Source organism: Sylvia atricapilla, chromosome 20 (assembly GCF_009819655.1).
Source record: "Sylvia atricapilla isolate bSylAtr1 chromosome 20, bSylAtr1.pri, whole genome shotgun sequence".
Lineage (NCBI taxonomy): Eukaryota > Metazoa > Chordata > Aves > Passeriformes > Sylviidae > Sylvia > Sylvia atricapilla.
The window spans coordinates 3363234-3385432 of record NC_089159.1 but is presented as its reverse complement, the minus strand read 5'-3'; the positions used below and the strand labels follow the sequence as shown (position 1 = coordinate 3385432).

Below are 22199 nucleotides of genomic sequence, written 5' to 3'. Positions count from 1 at the left end.
TCTTTCTCTGTGTCTGCTAATACTGGTTTGGTTAAGGGTTTCCCCCTAGTGAGTGCAGCCTGATCCCAAAACCATTCTGTCTTTTCTAATATGCAGACACTGGTGCATTGACTGGTTTCTTTGGAGCATTCCACACTGTGCTTCCCATGTGGCTCAGGGTCAGACTCCTCCAGTCTTTTTTTCTTTTCCCTCCTTCAAAAATGTACTGGGTGAACATTTTCCTATACAAAAGCTTATCAAACCAGCTTTTGTCAACAGTTAACACAACTATATTTAATAGATGGATGTGGGATTTAGTTTTGTAAGAGGAAGTAAGATTATTTCCTTCCCATCCTACCAGGAAAAGCAGCTGAGGTTTAACCTGTGATGCTTAACTTTACCTGCTGCTTAAAGCTAAGCCTAGCATGGCAAAGCCAGACTGAGGAGGTACCAGCAGTGCAGCAACTGGATCATTCACTTTGTGGCTATTCATGTTCTCTCTGAGTTATTTCTGGTAGCTATACAGTGCTTTCTTCCAGCTTAAACTTAAAAAAAAATAAATAAAACTGAAGGCAGGAAGGCACCAGGCAGGTTTTGGAACTGAAACCAAGTTTGCTCTGCTGCTGTAGGAAGTGCTTTGTTGTCTTATTCCAGTTTGGTTGCAAGTGGGGAAGGTGGGAGTCTGCAAGAGCTGTTGGACACTGCAGCAGCGGACAGTAGCATTTAATGTGCTGCAAAGCTCTGCTGTCAGCCACCAAAAAATAATCCCCACTGAGCTGCTGAGTGCAGGAATGCCCCTGGGAGAGCTCATCCCAGTCCTCAGGGCAGCACCCAGTGCTGGCACGGGTGTGTTGTCAACTTGCTGGGCTGCACAAGCCTGGAGCAACTTCTGAGGGGGCTCTTTGTGCTTGTGGCCATCAAGGAGGTTCTGATGGCTGAAGAAGGAGGTGGAGGAGTGTTCACACACTCAGATAATGGGCTGGTGATGGCAGAGTCACGTTAAATTCATGCCCTCGAGTGTGGCTCACTGGCCTTCCTAAAGCAGCAACAACTTGTTCACCTGCTGAGATTTGTTGCCACTACTCAGTCTCCAGTGCTGACCGTGAATTTCTAAAGTTCTGCAGGTGTCCCAGGGCTGATGATGGTTGTGGCCAAGCTTGCTGTCCTGGGGTAATTTTGGATGATACTGATATTTTTAACTTATGAATACTGTTACAGTTTCAATCCTGACTTTAGTACATAGTCTAGTTGAAGCATTTGCTACTTGTAGTACTGGCTGCTGACTTGTCTTCAGGAAAGATGATAAAAGTGTGAGAATTTTAGAGCAAATCCTGTAATATTCCAACCCTTCCTCTTTGTAGGAAAGATTTAATACTAAAGCCAGCAAATTTTGGAATGTATGTGCAACCTCTTCAACCAGAGTGCTGATGTGTTGCAGCTTACAGAGCAGCCCTTGTCCTGCTGCCTGCTTTGGACAAATGTGCTTGGAGTGACTTTGCTGGAAACCCCCAGTTCCCCTGGGTGTGTTTTGGACACAGGCTCTGTGTGTCAGGTTGGCTCCAAGGTGCAGTCACAGGTTTTCTGTTCCAAGCCCATTCATTCCCTCTCTGTGCACAGAAGCCATCTCGGGGTTATTTGCACTCACAGCAAGAGCACAGGGAGGAGCTGTTAACATTTAGCATCTGGAAATCTGTGTTAATATTGATGTTTATGTTTTACATTCTGATGGTTTCTGTGTTTCATTGCCAGTGGAGTGCAAAAGCTCTGAAGGAAAGGGACTGCTCTCCTATTCCAGCATATTCTAGTGTAGAACCTGTTACCTTTGTACTTCTTAAGGGCTTCCCTGGGGTGGATTCTTGGGATGCAATTTAGTTGGTGTTGCTTGTCTTAAGTTTTTAGAAAGGGGAGTTTCTGTGACTGAAAAAGAATTTGATTTCCAGCTGAGAGTGGAATTTTCTCAACTGGTAGTTGACTCCCTCCTCTTAAATGCCACTTCGCCACTGCAGGAATGAAGTGGCAGAGACATCTTTTATTTGGTGCATACATTTTATTTATATAATCTGTAATTTATTCTGTTGTTTGTGATAGCACTTGCTGTAGCAGTATTAAACCAAACCCAATAGAAGCATTTAGGATGGTGTAATCATATTTTTGACCCTGCTTGCTGAAAGGCTTTAATCCTTCAGTGCCAGACACTTGACTCTCAAGGCTGATGCACATTAATAATAGCAATACCTTGATGACATGTGTTCAGCCCCTCTCCTGTGCATTAGGGCCTGCAGGGAAGCTCTGCTGTTGTTCTGTCTGCTCCCAGGAACCCCAGAGGGACACAAGACACGAGCCATCAGTGCTGGTGGCACACGTGGTGTCTCGGTGGGCACACGGTGTCAGCGTTATCGGGTCTGGAATCGTGTTCCTCCTCTCACTGTACCTGTTTGAGTGACTAAATCTAAAGCGTTTTCAGGTTTCCTTTTCCACCATTCCATGGCATCACCTGCTCCACAGCAGGTTCAGTGTGACATCAGCCTCCCTCATTTCTGTCCCCTCTGCAGCAAAGTACATCCAAGGGCTTCGAGGACTTCCAGTGCTGTTACAGGAACCCCCTCTTACCTGTGTGCTCACCAATTCCTGTGTAAAGCTCTAGAGTATCCCAGGGTTGATGTTCTGGGGATGTTATTGCTGGGAATGCTACCACCACCTTTCTGCCCAGTAGGTTTCAGCCAGGTTAGTGTTCCCTGTGGTCAGGATTTGTTTCCTACCACAAGATTGTTTTGTTCATGTCACCGTGCTCCCGAGATCTGCCTCTTTCTTTTAAACAAACCAAAAACTCACAAAGTACCTCTATAAACCCCTGCAAAATCTGTACTGTAACGAATCTGTATAATTTGTATTGCTGTATAAAAATTCAAATAAAAGCATTCAAACCTTCTAGGTTTTTGTCTTCAAATTGAGAATTGTCGTGTCCGCAAGGACGAACTCAGCAGGGTGAGAACAGGAAGCTTTGTACCACAGGGATGTTTGGGATTAGTCTTTGCAAAGCTCCCTTGGCCAAGGTTTTGTGAAGCACCCGGGGATCCTGGCTGTGAGAAGACTTTCCACTGGGTGGTAGCAGCATTTATTTTCCTTCAGCAGGAACGGAGCCACTTTCGGTTTCGGCTCGGAGAGAAGCAATGTGCAGCTGGGGCAGGGGAGGAGGCAGCACTTCCCCTTTGCCTGGGGAAAGGCTCATTCCACTACAGCAGGGAGAAAAGTTCCTGGGTGTATACAAAACTATCCAGCACGACTTCAGCACATCAGAAAATTTCCTCCAAGACGTGGCTTGCATTAGAGCTGCCGTGAAAATGTTGCTAAACAAATGGAAAGCATTGTAATCCCAGTTAGTGGTTGGGATGAGACACGTGCTCATTGTGTCCCAAAGCAAGAGGGGCTTGATGCTGATGCACAGCAATGCTTGACCTGCAGAGCTGGTGAGCTTGGAGTCTGTTGGAGCTTGGAAAACATGTTGGAGCTTTCTCAAACCTTCCAGCACTGGGTGTGTTTGTGCAGAAGAAGGGATTTAGATGATGCCCTGTTTTCCAGTCCTTGTTTCACTGCTGATTTTTGATCAGTGTTAATCACAGCACCTGATTCAAGCAAAGTCAGCTGATCTTTGAGCAGCGCCCCTTTGTGTGAAAGAATAAATCAGCCCTCAGGGCATTTGGCTTCCCAGGCCCAGGCAAGCTGAGCTGGGTACAGGATGGGTTCTGATGAGTTTTCTGGACCCGAGAGATCTGTCTGCAGCTTGTCAGCTTTGTATCAAAAGGTGAACTGGTTAGGTTAGTTAGGTTAACTGGTGAACCTGCCTGAAGGAGTAGGAACTATGTTATGGGGGGAAACAAGCCCAAGTTGAAATGGGTGAGCTTTGAAAAGAACATGAAAGGTGAAATTACAACGTGGTGTTTCTATAACTTACCGCAGTAGATAAAACCAGGCTGCTCCTGTGTTATTGACCTTTTGTCAAATCAGAAATAGTTTCTAGCAGCAGCTCTCGATGTGCAGAGGGGTTTCAGGAGGGCAGAGCCCCATTTCCCAAGCTGGGCTGGTGCCTAGGGGGTCACTCTGTGTGTGTTGGAGGAGAGTTGGTCTGGCCTCATGAAGAGCAGAACCTGTGGCTGTGCTGGAAAGTGCTGGGAGTGAGGACTCAGCCTAGACCTTTATATCCAGCCCTTGTGAAGAGAAATGTGAGGGAAGGAGATAGGATCCGCCCAGAGGTGTGTGCTGCTGCAGTAGTTACCCTCCAGGCAAGGTGTTGGCCTCTGCAGAGGACTGATGCCTTCAGGGGCATCACTCTGCCCAGGAGCTGGTACATCACACTGGGGTGACTCTGCTGTCACTCCTCGGCCACAGGAGCAGCCTCTGCCTGCTCTGGAGAGGCTGAGTGCTCCATCAGGGGACAGCTTGGGGACAAACACGAGGTGCAGCCCAAGCCAACCAGGGTAATGTCCCCACCACAGCACTGAGTCATACCTGAAGCTGAGACCCACCAGAGAACCTGTAAACAAACTCGTGGCACCTTTTCAGCAGTGGCTGTTCCTGATAAAATTAATTTTGGGTACAAAAGATGAACTTTAAATGTCTCCACCAGATTTTGAGTATCAGTTCTGCTATAAAGAACTCTTTTGCAAAACTTCTGTTGTCAGCTTATGCTTGAACACGTAAAAATCCTGCTAGAAAGCTGTTAATAAACTATTTAATCACTAAGACCTCTGCTAGACATGCCAATTTTGTAACAACTCTTTTGGCAGTGAAAAAAAACATTTCACACTTTGCAATGTCCTTTACACAGAGACCACCCAGAAAACCATGTGAGCAGTTAAAAGCTGAGTCTGCCTCTTTTTATCTTTGGTTCAGATTATGCTGAATTCAAGATAGGCTTCAGCACCCGGATTTTGCCTGGGAATGGCTCTGGAAGGTGCATAATTTTTGCATCTCAGGTTAGAATTGGAAGAGAGAAAGTTACTTACACGTACAGTGGATAATTATCTTACTGAAGTAACATTTCCTCTGAAAGCTTGATAGCCACATTTCATCCCAGAGTTGCAAAAATTGTAACCAGTTGGCTCCTTGATAATTTTTATGATGAAGAGTCACTTTCTTGCACAGAGAGCTGTGTGTAGGTGGCTGGTTGTGGCAGCTTCAGAGTGCCCTAATTTAAATATAACGAAATTTCCCTTTACTGAACAATTTACATGTAAGAGAGGCTTTGTAGAGCCTTAGTGAGAGCAGCATGAAACGTTTTATTTATGGTTGTAACTCGTGCACCCCGTGGCTCTTGTGCTGTTGTTGCACAGCTACACATTTGTGTGTGTGTGTGCAGACTTCCCTGGTGCTGGAGCAGGATCCCTCTTGCACGGACTGTGGCAGGGCTTTAAGCCAATACATAAATTCCCCACGGGGAATTCATGAACCCTCCTTATTCCATTCAAGCACCGAAAAGTTGGAGGAATTACTTTTTTTCAGGAGTGCAGTGACATTGTGGCTGCTGCGTGCAAACTGCCAGTGCTGAAGCATAAGAAGAGGTTTTATTCTTACAGCACTGGACAGGAGCTCCAGGTTTGGCCATTAGCTATAGTGACCTCGGGCTGTTTGGTGCCTTTGAAACTTGTCACCATCCTTTTTATAAAAACTAAGAGGGGGCTCTCAGTTTGCTGTGCCTGCTTTGAGGCTCCCCTGGCAGCACCTGCCACTTCCAGCACGCAGGGTTATTCCTGTGAGGGCTCTTTGCTGAAAGAAAACCCTGAACTTTCTTTGGGGCACCCTCTGAACCTCAAGGGGAGTGCCCTCAGTGCTGTGTGTGTGTGGTTCCACGCTGTCCAAGCCTCCTGCTCTCCCCACAGGAGCCCAAGTGACCCTTTGGGGTGGGTTTGTGCAGGCGTCGCTCGCGGCGGATGTTGGGGTTGGTGATTCACAGGGGGACAGGAAACCAGCAACTGCTCACCAGCCCTGGAGGAACCTCCAGCCCCAGCAGCTGCTGCCCAGAGGTGCTGGAGGAGCTGGGACACAGCAGGGAGAGCGGCAGAGGCCGTGGGTAAGGTGGGTGAGGGAGGGAGAGGTGGGGAGAGGAAAGTGCCCCAAGTGCTCGGGGCTCTGTGGGGACAGTGGGGTGTCCCACTGAGCTCAGAGATCCCAGGTCAGGCACTGGCGACCCTTTAAAGAAGTTCAAGGTCATTCCTGTAAAACCTCTCTGAAAAGCAACGTGGTGGATGTTCCCTCCTCCCTGCTGCTCCGGGCCATCACCAGCTCCAAGGTAGGAATCACCAGCTCTCTCTTCTCAGCCCTGTGTGAACCCCTCTGGACCTGAGCTGGGTCCATCCCACACAGCCTGGATTGTCTGCTTTACTGTACTGTGCTTCACATCTCCTCGTCCATCTGCTCATGGAAGCGTGGGTTCAATTACATTATTTCTGCATTCACATCTTCTGAAATATTCTGGAGGATTCAGTCTGTGCTGAGCCTCCCTCATCCCTGCATGGTCCTTCTGTAGCTTCTGGGACTGCTGCAGCCCACGCTGCTCTCCCTCCAAAGCCCAGTCCTTAAAAATAGCTGATTCAAACAACACTTCCTGGGTTTTCCATTGATCTCAGAGCTGACTGGCATCAATGTATTTATTTTACTTCATGTAAGCGCTTGAAATAGGTAATTCTAGATAGAAAGAGATTCGGTTTTGCAACAGTTTTCTCTTGTGTGAGCGATGTTCAGTGTAATATGGGCCATGAGGCAGATGATTTAGCAGAAGAGGATAATTTGGGGATAATCTTGCCTGAGATTGGCTGATTTTCATGGTTCTGGAGTCTGTAGTTACACAGGGGCTGCCTGTATTCCCCTGGCCTCCCAGTGGAAGTGAATGCTGCTGTGAGGTTTCAGTGCTGTCTGGAACAGGGAAATTACAAATAGAAGATATGTCTGTGAGTTACCTTCTTGTGCTGCCATGCCTGTTGTGATTGGGGTTTCGCACCGTGTGTTCCACCCAAGGTTTTTAAAAGCATTTTCCAAAGTTATAATTGATGTGAGCGTTGGTTTATCAATTCTAATTTTCCCCTTTTCTCATATGTTCTACTGAAATGCATCTGTTGGCATAAAAGCCTCATCTGCCTGAATGGCTGTAAAAACCCCCGACTTCAACTCTATGGCAGCAGCTTTCCTAAAAGCCTGACACTGGCATAAATCTGGTAGGAAATGAGATGTGCAGACCTCTGGAAAGGAGCTTTTCTGAAGGCTCAGTGCTGGCCATTGAACTCATTCCAGCCACAGGAGCTTCCTTGGTCTGAGACTTTAATTTCTGAATTGTTGGGACTTTCTGTGGCAATTTCTGCCACACTGGCAAACAGAAAGTGGAGCTGCTTTTCTTAGACATGTTAGAGACATTGACTCAAGCTGAATATTGCATCTGTTCAACAAGTCAGTGTGCTGAATTTCATATGGTGAGTCTTTAAATACACTCTCCACTTCATATTTCATACCAGTGACTCATCCTACCAGCCTGAATTAAAATTAATTTACTGCAAACTGGTGCAGACCACAAAACTTTCTGGAGGGGAGAGAAAGTGACTGGTTTATATTTGCCTTTCAGGCATGATTTGATTGATAGATAGAATGCATAATACAAATACATTATTTTAGTCTTTATCTCATAATGTGAATTCGGGGGAGGGCTTGAAGTTTCCAAAGGGTTAAAATGTCTTAATCAGAAATTATCTCATGGAAAACCATCGCTGAGGCCCCATCAACACATTCCTCACTCTCCTGGTTTCTCAGCGAAAAGTTAAAGTTCACTTTAAGTGCTCTTGCAGGATTTTTTTAGTGAGCTTTGTGCCTCTTCTGCTGCTTTTGGGAAGTTATTCCAGACTTTCCATCCATTAGGAATTTCATTTCTAGCCTTTGTATATCCGGCTTATATCCACTCTTTTTATAAGCCAGAATTGCCTAATTTCAATTCAAAAGATTTTCTCACTTTGTTGTGCTGCTCTTGGACAATGGATGGTGAGTTGTCTGTGTCCTCTTACTCTCCATTTCAGTGGAATTAGAAGCAAAAGACCTTTTAGTCTTCCTGGATAAAACCACCTCTCCTTCCTTTGGATCTTCACAGCGAGCCTGGTTACTGGGGTGAATCCTTAAATCAGGACAAGACCTGGCACAGAGTACAGAAGCTTTTGCAAGTTCATTAATTTTTCCATATATATATATATATTTAAGGAAGAAAAAAGCCTGTCTCCTTGATTGCTAAAAATATCTGAGGCCAGAGAAGGAGCAGCTCCTGTTTGGGAAGATGAGCTCCTCTGAAGGGGAGCACAGCTGTACCCACACCCCAGAGTGTTTCTCTCCCAGGAATTGCTTGTCTGGAGCAGCTGCTCCTGAGGGATTTGCAGGTGCTCAGGGGGTGCCGTGGTCCCACTGGCTTCCTCTGCACAAAAAGGGGAAAAATAGGCAAAAGGAGAAGAGAGAACTCCATGAAGAGAACGGGGCATTGCCACACTATCTCAGTGTCACTCCTAAACAAGATGGGAACCTGTTTTCTCCCCGAGTTTGGGGTTAGCACCTTGAGAGCAGAGCTGGCCATCCCTGAACTCCACACGTCCTTCTGGGTGGAATTTGTTCTCTCCAGCTCCCCAAGGCAGAGTGCAGGGAAGCACATTCAGCCTTCCAAATATTTTATTTATAACCTGCTAGCCGTGAGTAAGTGCTTCCAGCCTTCTGCTTGTCATAAATCTGTTCGTCACCTCCTTCTGTCAGCTCTGCACCAGAGCAGGGCTTGTCCCAAAAGGAAGGGTTTTCCATGGATTTGGGTGTTTGGGGAGCAGAAATGATCTCTGGGCTGATGGTGTGTGTGTGAATTTCTTGGTGGGGTGGGACACCCCATGTCCTTTTCATCAGCCCCCCAAATAACCACTTTTTGTGTCCCTGGCGAGTGAGGCTCAGGAGCAGACAGGTTTTGCTGCTTCACTGCCCGAGACCAAAATAAAACTGGCTCTGGAAGGGAGGAGACCTGCCATGCAATGGGACAAACCAGGTCACTGTTGTCAGGTGCCTTCAGCTCTGCCTTGCCTTCACTTTAAAGGAAAAAAAAAAAAAAAGGGAAAAAAGGGGAAAAAAAAAAAGAAAAAAAGCCAGGAAAGCTTCAAACAAAGCAGCAGCGCTGCAGCCCTTTGTATTTTAGTCACCAGCACTGGACCAACTTCCCTCAGCTGCCTCTTGGAGAGGCCTTAGAGATGATCCACAGCTCATGATTTCCATGGGGGATGCTGAGCAAAGGAAAAATGATGGGAGAAACCACATGGTTTTGACTGGGCTCTTTTGAGCTCTGGTCCTGTACCTCTGGGGTGGGTGCGTGGAGGTCTGGGCACTTAAATTTAGAATAACTCATCTCATCTTCTTCAGAAAGTGCTGCAAAAAAACTGTGCAGGGAAAGAGAGGCCTCTGGGGGCCTATAAAAGGCAAAACTGTGGTGGGGTGAGCGCTGGTAGCTCTCCAGGGCCTGGAGAGCCCAGGGAAGCTGGAACACAAGAGAATAAGCCCAGTGTGGTGTCAAAGCCTCATCAAGGTCACTCCTGGACACCCAGATGGTGGTTATTTTCACTATGCCCTGAGAATTAGGGCCCAGGACTGAGGCTTCAATGACAAACTGGACCACAAACGTGCCACCAACATGCTCAGCTGCTGTCCCACGGGCCTGGCAGGGACAGGAGGGTTTTGCTCAGCCCCCACAGGCTCAGAGAGGCTTTGGTGAACGGGCTGTCAGACAACTTCCAGACTTCTGCAGAGTTTGGGCAGAGAAATGTTGTTTATTCCACTTTAATCAGGCAGAGGCAGAAGGTACTGAGCAGGGCAGAATCAAGCTGCTGCTTTCTATTGTTTGCTACTGGCATTTGTTGCATTATTTTGAATTATTTTAATTATCAGTTGCTCTAATATATCTTTTCTCTTCCATTCACCAATATAATACAGGCTTAAGTTGTAATGAGAGAGGTTGAAGGTACAGTAGGAAATCTTCCTGCCAGCCAGAGTGATGATGTGCTGGCCTTTGGCATGTTGAAATGTCTCCATCCCTAGGGAAAAAAGCAAGTTTTTTAAAAACAAAAAGAAATTAAAAATAATCTGTAACTACAGAAGATCTGACCCTGGGCAATAGGAATGGGCTGGATGATCCATCTCAGTACCAGCAGGCTGCTTTCTGTGATATTTGCAGGATGTTTTGTACTTTGAAGGAAGAAATTGAAGCCAAACCGTGCTGATTGTTAAAAAATGTTAGGTGCTGTTTGTGAAAAAGCCTGTCATGGGGAGGAGGGGAAGAGCCAGCGGCTGAGGCAGCTCAGTGCTGAGAAAATCGTGGGGAATTTAACACTGCAAGTCACTCGGAGCTGCAGCAATGAGCCAGAACACGTTGTGCAAAGGTCTCGATGGTTCCAATACTGCCGAGTGCCTGCCTTTGCCCCTCTCCTCGGGATGTGAAAGAAGCCTGCTGGCGGTGGGTGGGTTTGGGATGCGCACCCCGGAGCAGGGCAGGGACTGCATCCTCGGCCGCTGCCGGGCCGTGAGGGCCAGCAGCGCCTGGTTCGGGGGTAAATCTCCCATCTGAGGGCTGTCCCCAGAGCCCGGTGTGTCCCCACACCTCACGGGGGGCCTCGGCGTGTGTTTCAGGCCATGGTGCCGCCGGAGCTGTGGGCGGCCGCGGCGCTGATGCTGCTGGGGGCGGCCGTCAGCCTGTGCATGAGGTGCCAGCGCTCCGGTGAGTCCTGCCCAGGGCTGTCCCTGCCCCGGGGAATGTCCGCGGGAAGCGTGCATTGGGCTGTGCTCAGCTTTGCGGGGAGAGCCGGGAGGGAAGCGGCACCCAAAGGTTTGTGTCCTGTGTCCGTGTGCGGCTTCGGGAGGCACCGGGAGGATGGGCTCCGCTCACACGAGTCCTGCCGAGGGTCTGGGACACGGGGGTGGGACACAGGGGTGGGACACAGGGGTGGGACACAGGGCTGGGACACAGGGGCTGGGACACAGGGTCTGGGACACGGGGGTGGGACACAGGGTCTGGGACACAGGGTGTGGGATACAGGGTGTGGGATACAGGGGTGGGACACAGGGGTGGGACACGGGGGTGGGACACAGGGTCTGGGACACAGGGGTGGGACACAGGGGCTGGGACACAGGGTCTGGGACACAGGGTCTGGGACACAGGGTCTGGGACACAGGGATGGGACACGGGGGTAGGACACGGGGTGTGGGACACAGGGTCTGGGACACAGGGTCTGGGACACGGGGGTGGGACACAGGGTCTGGGACACAGGGGTGGGACACAGGGGTGGGACACGGGGGTGGGACACAGGGTCTGGGACACAGGGTCTGGGACACGGGGGTGGGACACAGGGGCTGGGACACAGGAGTGGGACACAGTGGTGGGACACAGGGGTGGGACACAGGGTCTGGGACACAGGGTCTGGGACACAGGGCTGGGACACAGGGTGTGGGACACAGGGGTGGGACACGGGGGTGGGACACAGGGTCTGGGACACGGGGTGTGGGACAAAGGGGTGGGACACAGGGGTGGGACACAGGGTGTGGGACACAGGGGTGGGACACAGGGTCTGGGACACAGGGGTGGGACACAGGGGTGGGACACAGGGGTGGGACACAGGGTCTGGGACACAGGGGTGGGACACAGGGTCTGGGACACAGGGGTGGGACACAGGGGTGGGACACAGGGTCTGGGACACAGGGTGTGGGACACAGGGGCTGGCGAGGACGGGAGTCCGCGGGATAAATTGATACAGAGGGCAGGGGGAGTGGGGTTTGAGCCCCTCCCTGAGCCTTGGTGGGTTCTAACCGGGCCAGGCTGCTCTTGGGGCTTTGGGGCCAGGACTGGCTGCTTTGCTTTGTGGGGTTTGAGACAGAAGCCACAATTTAACCATAATTTGAAAAAAGGTTAATCAAAACCCTACTGCAACTGCTGCTTGCTGCATCCGCTGTCCTGACCTGCTGAAGAAGTTTTGTGAATGTATTTTATGGGCCTTTCTGATCTCTAACTCCCAAATCAGCCTTTCTGAGAGCTTTTTGTTCCCTTGTCTTCCAGCCACCGAACGGGAGACACAGCTGAGCCAACGGAGGAGCCAGTAAGTTGCCTTTCCAATCATGGTTTTTTCTCCCCCAAACAGCTCACCCAGAGCCAGACCCAAGCTGAAATCTGGTTTTGTAGAAAAAATAATGCCAGGATGGGGTGCAAGTGGCCATGTGCCCCAGCCCAAGGTGCTGCTAAAGGGGCAGTGCCTTTACAGAGGATAATCCAAAATGAAACTGAAGCTCTGACTGCGATGTCACTGAATCATTAACTAATTGGGAAAGGTCTGGGAGAGAAAGGCAAGTTGTTGTCCTGTTCTGTTGTACCCTGAGATGAGAAAGGTTATTTACTTCATAAAGAAGCCCCTGCCCTTGGCTGGTGCTGGTTGGACCATGAGCAACCACTGACCTGCAGCACAAGAAATGAAGGAAATGCAGTGTACACACGTGCACTGCCCCTTATTTCCTTCAGCGGCAGACAAACCACAGTAAATGATGTTAGAAAAGAGAAAAGCTGGGCTGTAAGCTTTGTAACAGGAGCAATGAGGTGCAGTGAGGCTCCGCAAAGGCCTCCAAGGAATTGGGGATTTTGTTTCTTTGGGGAAAGCTCTGGAATGATCCACTGTAGATTGATGGAGCACCCACTGGAAGGCTCCATCCCTCATCCATCAATGATGAGTTGTCCCAACTTCTTGAGATGTATACCTGGATGAGGTGGTTTGGGTCCAGGTTTGTGGTGTTGTGTGCTCTTTTTAGAGAGTGGTTTGGGTGTCTTGCAAGCAAAATGGCTTGGCTGTATGTTTGGGGGTTTTGACAGCTCTCCCAGCAGCCCTGGGCCATGAATCCCAGCTGGGTGTGGGGCAACCCCAATGAAAAAGGGGGAAAGGGTTCCCAAATTGGAATTAATAAGTACCTGTGTAGAAACACCTGCAGTAGAAAAGGTGCTAAATTCTCAGGTGTTCTGAAAAGCAGCTCTCCTATTAACTAAAAAGTAAAGATGTTAGTGGGCACAGCTTATCATTGATAATGTTATTTTATTAATGTTGATGTTAAGGGATGATGGGAGGGGCAGAGGCAGCAGTGGAGGTGAAACAGTGGAGTTTGAAGCCATTTCATGCATGAACATCCATATTTTTGTGGATAAAAAGGTTTTTCTGGCCTTTGGTGGCTGAAGCATCAGAATTATCCTAAATGATGTTTTCATCATCCCCGGATCCTTCCCTTGCTGATGTTGGCTGCTCTATCTGGTGGTCCAAAACCACATCTTGTCTTTGAAGGATCGAAGAAGAGTCCAGGAAGATTCTCCCAGGTCATACAGGCCTTGCAGAACACGCTGAGTGATGCAGCTTGGCATCCCACAGAGCCCAGCACGGTGCTCTCTGCCCTCCACTCACCAACCAGTCAGGTCTCTGGTACCTGTTTTCCTTGTCAGAAACCCCACAATTCAGCTGGGGCTGTCCTGCTGTTTTTTCCAGGCTCGAAAGCCAGCAGAGGTTTGCAGTGATCCAACCCCGTACCAGTGAGTATGAGCATTGCCTGTGGCTCCTGGTGTGAGGGCCCTGCATGCTTGGGACAGGGGGAAAGTAACATTCAAAGCCAGGCCACGAAATGGTGAGACCTGGATCATCCAAGCCACCTTGGATGCTTCTAGGTACGTGAGTTCTGAGCTCTAGGAAAAATAAATGCCCTTTCCATTGAAAATAATTCACTGAAGTGATGTCTTTGAGAAGTGACATCTCAGCTGCTGGGGCTCTTGGAAGCATGCAGTGAAAATGAAGGTGTGGGTGACAGCAGTGACTCACTCATCATCCCCCCTCACTGCTTCCTGCAGCAGGTTGGGTTCAGAGCTGAACTTTTGGGGTTTAAGCCACAACAAGGTGCTGCCAGGTCCATGTGAAATGTGTCCATCTGCAGGTGGCTCTGCCCTGCCCAAAGACTCTGCTGGCTCCAACCACCAGACCCCTCTACAAGTCTTTATCCCCTCCTAACCAACACTCTCAGCTGCACCTTGCAGTGTGGAGGGAAGGGAATGGCCCCAAACCAAGCAGGTTTGGGGGACAAGAGAAAACAAGGCAGCAGCTGGGATTGTAGTTTTCCCCAGCAAGGGTTTCCAAGCTCTGTGGTCTGCACAGACACCAGCTTTTTCTCTGGTTGTTTCTTGCTTTGACCGCTTATGAACATTCAAGGAACAATTTGGAAGCTATTTTATGATGCATTAGGAAAATGCTTCCCAGTCCCAGGGATTCCTCTCTGGTGGATGTTCTGTGCTCTTTGAAATATCTGCTGCTGCCATAATAATTAACGTGGTGATTCTGTTGTTGTTGCCAACAGCAACCCGAAGGCTGGAACAAATTAAGGAACCTGAAAACTTACCAATAGCAAGGTAGGAAAAAACCCAAATGGAATCTAGCTCTAGAGCCAATGTTGGATGAAGTTCACTCAATATACATGAACATTTGGGATTGCATTTTGGGCCCTATAGATGTGATTCTTTAGAATCAAAGAATAGTTTGGGTTGCAAGGGACCTTTCAAGGTCATCTAGTCCTACCCCTGGTGAGGAGCAGGGACATCTTCAACTTGATCAAGTTTCTTCACCTATTGATGGTCAATAGTATGCTTAGTCTCTTTCTGGATTTTCTTCAGGGTGACTGCATTCTTCTGGCAACTGATTAAATCAAAGCCAGGAAAGTGAGCTGAGGCTGTACATAACAGATACATCATGGGGAAAAAATGGCCATTATTCACTTATAAGCAGTTTGGTGTGATAAATCCCCTTCTCTCCATCACCCAAACCCCCAGTAACTACACAGCCATGACAACTGCTGCAATAACTGAAGCATAGTTATTCCCATCTTGGGATTTTACCCCAAAACCTTAATCTCCCCTTGCTCCATGTGTGTGCTTGATAACCTCACAGGGAGGTTTCATGGCTGGTTTCTGATGGTGTGTAACTGCTGGTAGGGTTGGCTCAGACCCGGGATTTTAGGTCTCTTTTCTCTCTTTCAGGAAAGCCATCGAAGAGCTCAGTGCCTCCTACCACACTGGATATGGTGAGAAGTTTCCTGGGGCAGGCACAGACACAATGAACCACAGGGGGATTGGAGTTGGAAGGAACCTTAAAAATCATCTCCTTCCAACCCCTGCCATGGGCAGAGACACCTTCCACTAGACCAGGCTGCTCCAAGGCCCATCCACCTGGCCTTGGACACTTCCAAAAATGGGGCAGCCACAGCTGCTCTGGGCAACCTGTGCCAGGGTCTCACCACCATCACAGGGAAAATCTCCTCTCAATATCCCATCTATCCCTGTCCTCTGGCAGTTTGAAGCCATACCCCCTTGTCCTGCCACTCCCAGCCCTTGTCCAAAGTCCCTCTCCCCTTTAGAAGGGGCTCTGAGGTCTCCCCAGAGCCTTCTCTTTTCCAGGCTGGACAACCTCAGCTTTCCCAGGCTGTCTCCAGAGCAGAGGGGCCCATGGAGCAACTTTGTGCACCCCTCCGGACTTGCTCCAACAGGTCCACATCCATCTTAATTTGGGTCTATCCTGGCTCTGAGTTTAAAGCCCAGTGCTCATCCTGCTGTGGCTGACCAGTCCTGGACAGCCACAGATTATCTAAACTATCACCCCTGGCTGTCCCAATTCCTGTACCCCGGAGTGTCCAACCCTGCAGCCATGACCCTGACCTCAGAGCTGAGTGGGGGTAGAGCTGCTGCTGCTGAAATACTTGGTGCCTCCATTGTCCAACTGCTCCTATCACTCAGCTCCAGTTCCTGTGTAATGTGCCCCTCTCTTGTCCCCAGGGAGCAGGGATGAGTCCAGGTACCAGAATTTCCTGGCAGGTAAATGCTGCAGCTCTGTGTCTGGGGGTTTGGGAAGGAAGGCTGCTGAGGGGATGGGAGCTGGCAGGGAGCACACAGGCAGCCAGCACTGCAGCTGGCAGAGCTCTGGCTGGGTCCATTTAGAGATTGCTTTGTGAGACACACTCTGATCTCATTACTGGGCAGTGGAGAGGGATGGATGCTCCCCAGCCCTGGCTCCCTCCCAGGGCACTGTGAGCTGGTGCTTGCCCTAAGAGAATTATTGGTGTGGGGGGCTGTGCTCTCCTTTCCCAAGCCAGAGACAATATTCCTCCTCTCCCTGCTAGCTGCCAGGATGTATCCATGAAGAGTGGTGAGCTGGGGTTTTCTCAGGAGCTGGGGTGGACCGGGGCTGTGTGCTCCAGCCACCTGGCTCTGCTGTGGACAGGCTTTGGGGCTGTTCCAGGGCTTTGTGGCTGCTGGGGATGTCAGCTGTGGCTGTGGCTGTGCTGGGGGTTTGTCCAGCTGTGCACAGGGATGGCTGTTCAGGGGGATGCCATGGTGGGGTGCTGACAGCAAACCCTTGTTCTTGCAGAGAACTGCCTGCAAGAGTCTGCCTATGTGTAAGTACCCTGTGCTGCCACCAGCACGCTCCAGTGGAGCCATACTGGTCCCAGTGCTGTCTGGTGCTCCCATAGCTCAGCCTGGGAAGCCTGTGCTGGGCAGGAGGAGCTAACAGTGCTGCTCTTCTCACAGGGAGCCCATATCTTTGGGTCTCTACTACAATTGCACCGGGATCTTCAATCCACCGCAGCGTAGGTCTCCAGGTAAGCAAGGTGGGCTCCTTCATCCAGCCTGGCTGTCCCTTGGCTCCAGGGAGCTCGTGAGGCTGTTCCTGCTGAGCTCTGTGCTTCACTGTGTACGGCCTGAGGCAAGTGTGGGTCCAGGAGACACATTCATGAAAAGGGTGTAGCAGAGCTGTGGGATTTGAGGGGTATCCAAGCCCCCTTCTGTCCCTCTGTTGCCCATAAACACAACAGCCCAAAACCATTGGTGATTGTGGGGATTGTGCTCCTGTGGGAGTGATCACCTGATTCCACTGTACTCAGATACCCCATCCCTTGGTCACCACAAAGACTAACAATTTTTTAGCTAATCTACATTTCACTGTGAGAAACAGCCCCCTCCTGCAGGTACTGAGGGATCTTCCCACATCACTTACACTTCTGTCGGTCCTTTGTCATTCCTCTTTCCTCTCTCCATCAGAGAAAGATGAGGATTCCTATTCCTATGAAAATGTCATCATTGGAGCACCTCAGGGCTCTGATCCAGCCTCTGATCCAGGCTCTGATCCAGGTAAGTGTGTTGTGTCACAGTTCTTGTGTGTCACACAAAGTGCAGAGAAGGTAACCTGCTTAGCCAAGAGGAACCTGCCTGTTCACAGCTCAGCTCTTCCTACCAGCTCTGTCCCGTGGAGCTGGCACACAGGGGCTGCTGCACACAGGGCAGGTCTGGAACATTTCCCCTTTCCACAGGAAAATGCACATGGTGATACCTCCCCCCCAATGCCTTTGACTTAGTGGTTTCTGCAGCAATTCAGGAGCTTTGGGGTCTGCATCTCTAGGTTTTTAGTGTTGTTTCAGGCAGGATGATTACGGTTCTAGCCCCTAGCTCAGGTATCTCACCAAATCCAGCACAAGAAGGCTGAAGCCAGGAAGTTTCTGGAGGATGACACTGTCCCTTCAGGGCTTCCAGGGATGTTGCAATCAAAATAGGAAGTCAGTTTCGTTTCCTTCTGTGAGTTAACACACACTCTGTGCTGCTGAAGCCTGCCCTGCTCCTGCCTGGCTTTGTGCACAGTGATTAGAGGAGGCAGGAGCAGCAGGGACCTGTCTGATCCCCATCCGTGCCTGCAGATATCCAGGCACGTGGCCAGGGCTGGAAAAATGATGAGGCAGCATCAGCAGATCTGTGCTGGCTGGAAACTCAGCCACGTGCAGGACACAGCCAGGGTGCAGTGGAAGGAGGGGGTTTCACAAAGGCCCTTTTTTAGTCCATTTGTCCAAACTCTTCCCTGTCACAGATGATGCTGTAGACTATGAGAACAGCATGGCAATACACACATGGAAACTCCAGCACAGGCAAGGTACGTCCTCGGCTGTTATTTGCTGTTTGGGGTTGGGGCTCATGACAGAGTGCCTGGTGCACTAGGCCAGTATAGACCATGCAGGGGCAACGCAGCCATCACCCTTGTCTTGAGTTCATTCTTCCCCAATTGCCCATGATAAATATCCAAGGCAACGTGCAAATTGCAACAGGATCCTGCAGCTGAATGCTGCTGTGTTAGGACATGGTGTTTGTCCTACTCAAATGGGCACCACTTGGGTGGCTGTGCCTAAACCCTGTCCATGGGATGCTACAGAGAAATGTTGCTCTTCAGGCGTTACATCCTCTTACCTTTGAGGTGGCCCAGCGGAAGCAGAGCCGTGTCACCCCCCGTGACACTGTGCACACACCCAGTGTGGTCAGCCCCTGACTCTCCTGCTGTAGGCAGGGGGCCAATTGCTGAAGCTGACCTTTTAACCACAGTTTCATTTAACGTGTGGCTTCCTGTGAGCCATGGGGGTAGTTCTGGCCTGGGGGATAGTGGGGAGTGTACACATAAACGTTTAAGAGCTTTGTGTCTCTGGCGTGAAAGTTGTCTAAGCAAACTGATTCCTGTTTGCACACTCTCGAGATTTAATCTTTTTTGGCTCTGAAGAGCTGCCCAGAGTGTTTGCAAATTTGCTGTGATCATTTTGAAGCCTCTTCAAGGAGACCTTGACACTGATCTGAGTTTTCTTAGCCCAGGCACAGAAACATGTCAGCACCAAAGGCTAAATATTGGCAGGACACATGGTGTCAGTGGTCTGTGTGTTTTTACATCAACCCACTCACTGATAAATGCTTCCCATCCTCAGCCACAGCCTCGCTGACAGAAAGCCTGGATGATGAGCCAGACTACATCAACACTGGTCCTGTGTCAGGCCCTGCCCTGCTGTCACAGCAAAGGTAGGGACAGAGTAAATGGTTGATACGTCAATGTAGGGTGGAAGGATTTGGTTTATGGTGTTCATTTAGGGGTGGGAGGATTTGGTTTATGCCAAAGGGAGTTCAGCTGGAGCTCTGCCCTTGCTGGCAGCAGCAGCACAGCAGCCCCCATGGGCAGTGGAGCAGTGGAGGAGTGTGAGGAGCCCACCCTGTGCAGTGCCTCATCTCTGGCTGATGCCAAGCTGACTAACATGGAGACAAATTTGTCCAAGTCCATGTCCCAGCTCCAGCGCTGCCCTCCTCCAACAGGCACAGGAACTGCTCCAGAGCAGCTTGAGACAGCTCTGCTACCTGCTGTGGGCAGGGACAGACACAACTCCTGCTCTGAGCAGGGATTCCCTCAGCTGAGCCCTGCCTGCTCTGCTAATACCACATCTGCCCTATTATCAACACCAACCTGTGCTGCTCATAAAGAATTACTCAAGGCAGATAAAGTAAAAAAACTGCAGGAAGGTTGCATGACACTGAGGGACAGTGAATGATGTGCTGGTTAGTGCCTGTCACCCTGCTCCAGACTGGTCTAGAACTCCAGCTGGGAGAGGGACTGGCACCAGTATCACTCTCCTCGTTGGGTTTTTACTCTCTTGAGCACCTATGGAGACCCAGTGGGATTATCCTTATGCCACGTGCCAGCTGCTCTAGTTTAATAGGGTTTTATATTCCCAGACTGTAGGCACCAGCAGTGGGCAGACTCCCCAAATCAGATCTTTCTGAAGCCATGCAGAATACTTAAGATTTGTGCCCACCATGCAAAGCACAGCCATCCATTCTGCACACTATGCCATTTGCTTCTGCTGGACATGGAAAAACCCAGTCTGAGAAACCTGACCTTGCCATATCTTGCTGCCAGGCATCTTTTTGCCATTATAACGATGACTCTGTTGTAGCCTTTGCTAGCAGAGTAATATTCTGAAATCTCAATGTCCAACCAACAAGTGCCAGCAGAAGTTTTCCACCAAGGGAGGCTGAATTGAGAAATGTGCTCCTGGTGCCTCTGTGCCTCCTGCTCTGATCAGGAATCATCCTCCAGGAGCACAACTGCGGTTTCTGCTTAGACATGGACATTTTGTAGTGTATGTCACTGCTTGTCCCTGGAAAGAAAATGTGTCAGGCAGCAGAGTTAAGTTGAAGGCAGGGATTAAAAGGCATTGAACTCACTGGTTTTTCTCCTCTTATTTCAAGAATTCTGCATGAAGTCTGAAGAAATCTTTTTCTGAGCTGTAAGAGCACACCCAGAGAACACACACAGGGAGAGGGGAGACTTCCATCCCTCAGTGAAATCTCTTCTCCAAACTGTGCCTGCAATGACGCAGAAGGGGTGTTACTGAAAGGAGGAAATGCACTGCTTGAAGCCCCAAGGAAGTCCAACTGCAAAACCAGGAACTGGAGAAAGCACTCTGCTCACAGCAACCACGGGCAAGCCCGAGGCTCCTCACCCCAGTCTCATTTCCCTGCACGTCCCCTCGAAGATGGCCAGTCTGGGCAGTGTTTACTCCTGTCAGGCATGAAATGAATCCTTAACTTGCTGAGCAGTAACACAGCCAGCTACTTAATCTGTCAGGGTGACTCATGCACCATGGTATTAAGCCACAGGGATTACGTTCTGATTTAGTTCCTGGGCTCTCCTATAGAAGCAGTTTCCTACGTGAGAGAACTGGCAAGGCAGAGGCTGTGTTTGTAACAGCAGTGGTTGTCTGGAGCTGAATGAGATTCCAACCTGTTCACAAAAGCTAAAGAGGATTAAATGCCTGCCTTATCCATGGCTTGTAATTCACAGTGTTGGTCTATGGCAGTTTTCCTCGTGTTTCAGTATCTGTTTTATAATGATACAAAGAACCAGCAGCAACTGTGAGAGTCAGATCCACAGCCACCAGCCTCACAAACTGTACCAGTCCCTCAACAGGGCGTTGGAACTTCATCCCAAAACCAGAATCCCTATCTCCTGAGCCTTGATGTACAGATCTGGTACTTCTGGAACACTTATTTATTAAAACTAAAAAGCTTCCAAAGAAAATGGGTTGTTTTGCTATGGTTTACACTGATAGATGCCTACATGATCAGGTGACACAGAAATGGGAGGACATGAGGTGACATGGAGTGATGTGCAGGATGTTTGGGGGAGAAAAGGCATTCAAAGCCTTCTTCCTCAAAATCAGATCAGAAAACTGTGTTTCGGGAAAGAACACAGCCCACACTGATGGTGAGTGAGCAGAGAAGGGGAGCTGAGGGTTAGAGAGCTGTGGAGTGGGAGAAGGGATGTCAGGTGCTTCCTGCTGCAAATGACTTGGCTCTAATTTTAGCAGAACCACCAAGAAAGCACAGGTGCCCACCACTGGTGTAGCTGAAACAGTGGATGGGTTGGAGTGGGGCTCTGGAGGTTTGCTAGTGGCTCCTACAAATGCTACAAGTTCTCATAGGACTTTTACAACAGGGAAAATCTAGTGCACTTCAGGGATGCACACAGGCAGAGAGCCACAGCCTGGTTTTCTGCTCACCTCAGCCCAGCTTCTGCTCACACCCTTAGGTTTCCTGATGGTCAGATGCTCTACAGAAAGTCTGCACAGGTGCATGGCAGCATGAGCCAGAAGCAGACAGTGACATTCTGTGCTGGCTCTGCACAGGCTCCCAGGCAGGCAAGGGGAGCTTTTGTCAGTGAAATTGTGCCTGTACCTCACAGAGCTGTTGAGATTCATCCTCAGCACCTGAAGGAGCTCCCACTTTCCATGAAATGCTGCAGACTGTGGGCTGTTCACTGTGAGAGTGAGCTCCTTCTGGGTGATGTCTGGTGATGTTACCCACTGGTAATGATCCACCTCCCAACCAAGGGAGCCATTCATGAATAGCAGATTAGCAGCAGTGACAGATCCTTGGCACACAGCAATAGATCCAGCTGGAGACCTCCCAGAAAGTTCTAGGCATCAGGTCATTGCATGGTCAGAAGGTGAACATACAAGATTTACTGCTCTCCTCACTAAGCAGGGAGGCAGATTACACCAGTTAAGATTTTCTTGCTACAAGGTTCAGCCATTGCCAAAGTCTGAGTCTGAAAGTTGTGCAGCCAAAGCATGCAGGGCAGAACTGGATGTGGAGAATCTTCCCTTCACTTACTGGGGTCTGAGCAAATCCCCCTTTGCAGCTCTCCAGATCAGTCAGCTGTGGTGAGGGGTAAATCCTTGGCTTTGTAAAGCTTCTGGGGCACTTCTCAGCCAGTCGTCTCATTACCATCTTCTATACCCTGGAAGGTATCCAGGGTATC

General features: G+C 49.6%; 1 protein-coding gene across 1 annotated transcript; it reads left to right on the top strand.

Moving 5' to 3' along the window:
- The first annotated feature begins 5906 nt into the window (after positions 1 to 5906).
- LAT2 (linker for activation of T cells family member 2) lies at positions 5907 to 20957 on the top strand. Its single transcript, XM_066333168.1, is given in 15 exon segments — positions 5907 to 5930; positions 5932 to 5955; positions 5957 to 6046; positions 10654 to 10741; positions 12074 to 12113; positions 13533 to 13576; positions 14389 to 14440; positions 15065 to 15108; positions 15857 to 15895; positions 16449 to 16476; positions 16610 to 16680; positions 17120 to 17209; positions 17937 to 17999; positions 18820 to 18904; positions 20126 to 20957. Coding segments are annotated over 15 exon segments (801 nt in total). The 3' UTR covers positions 20145 to 20957.
- Positions 20958 to 22199: the final 1242 nt, after the last annotated feature.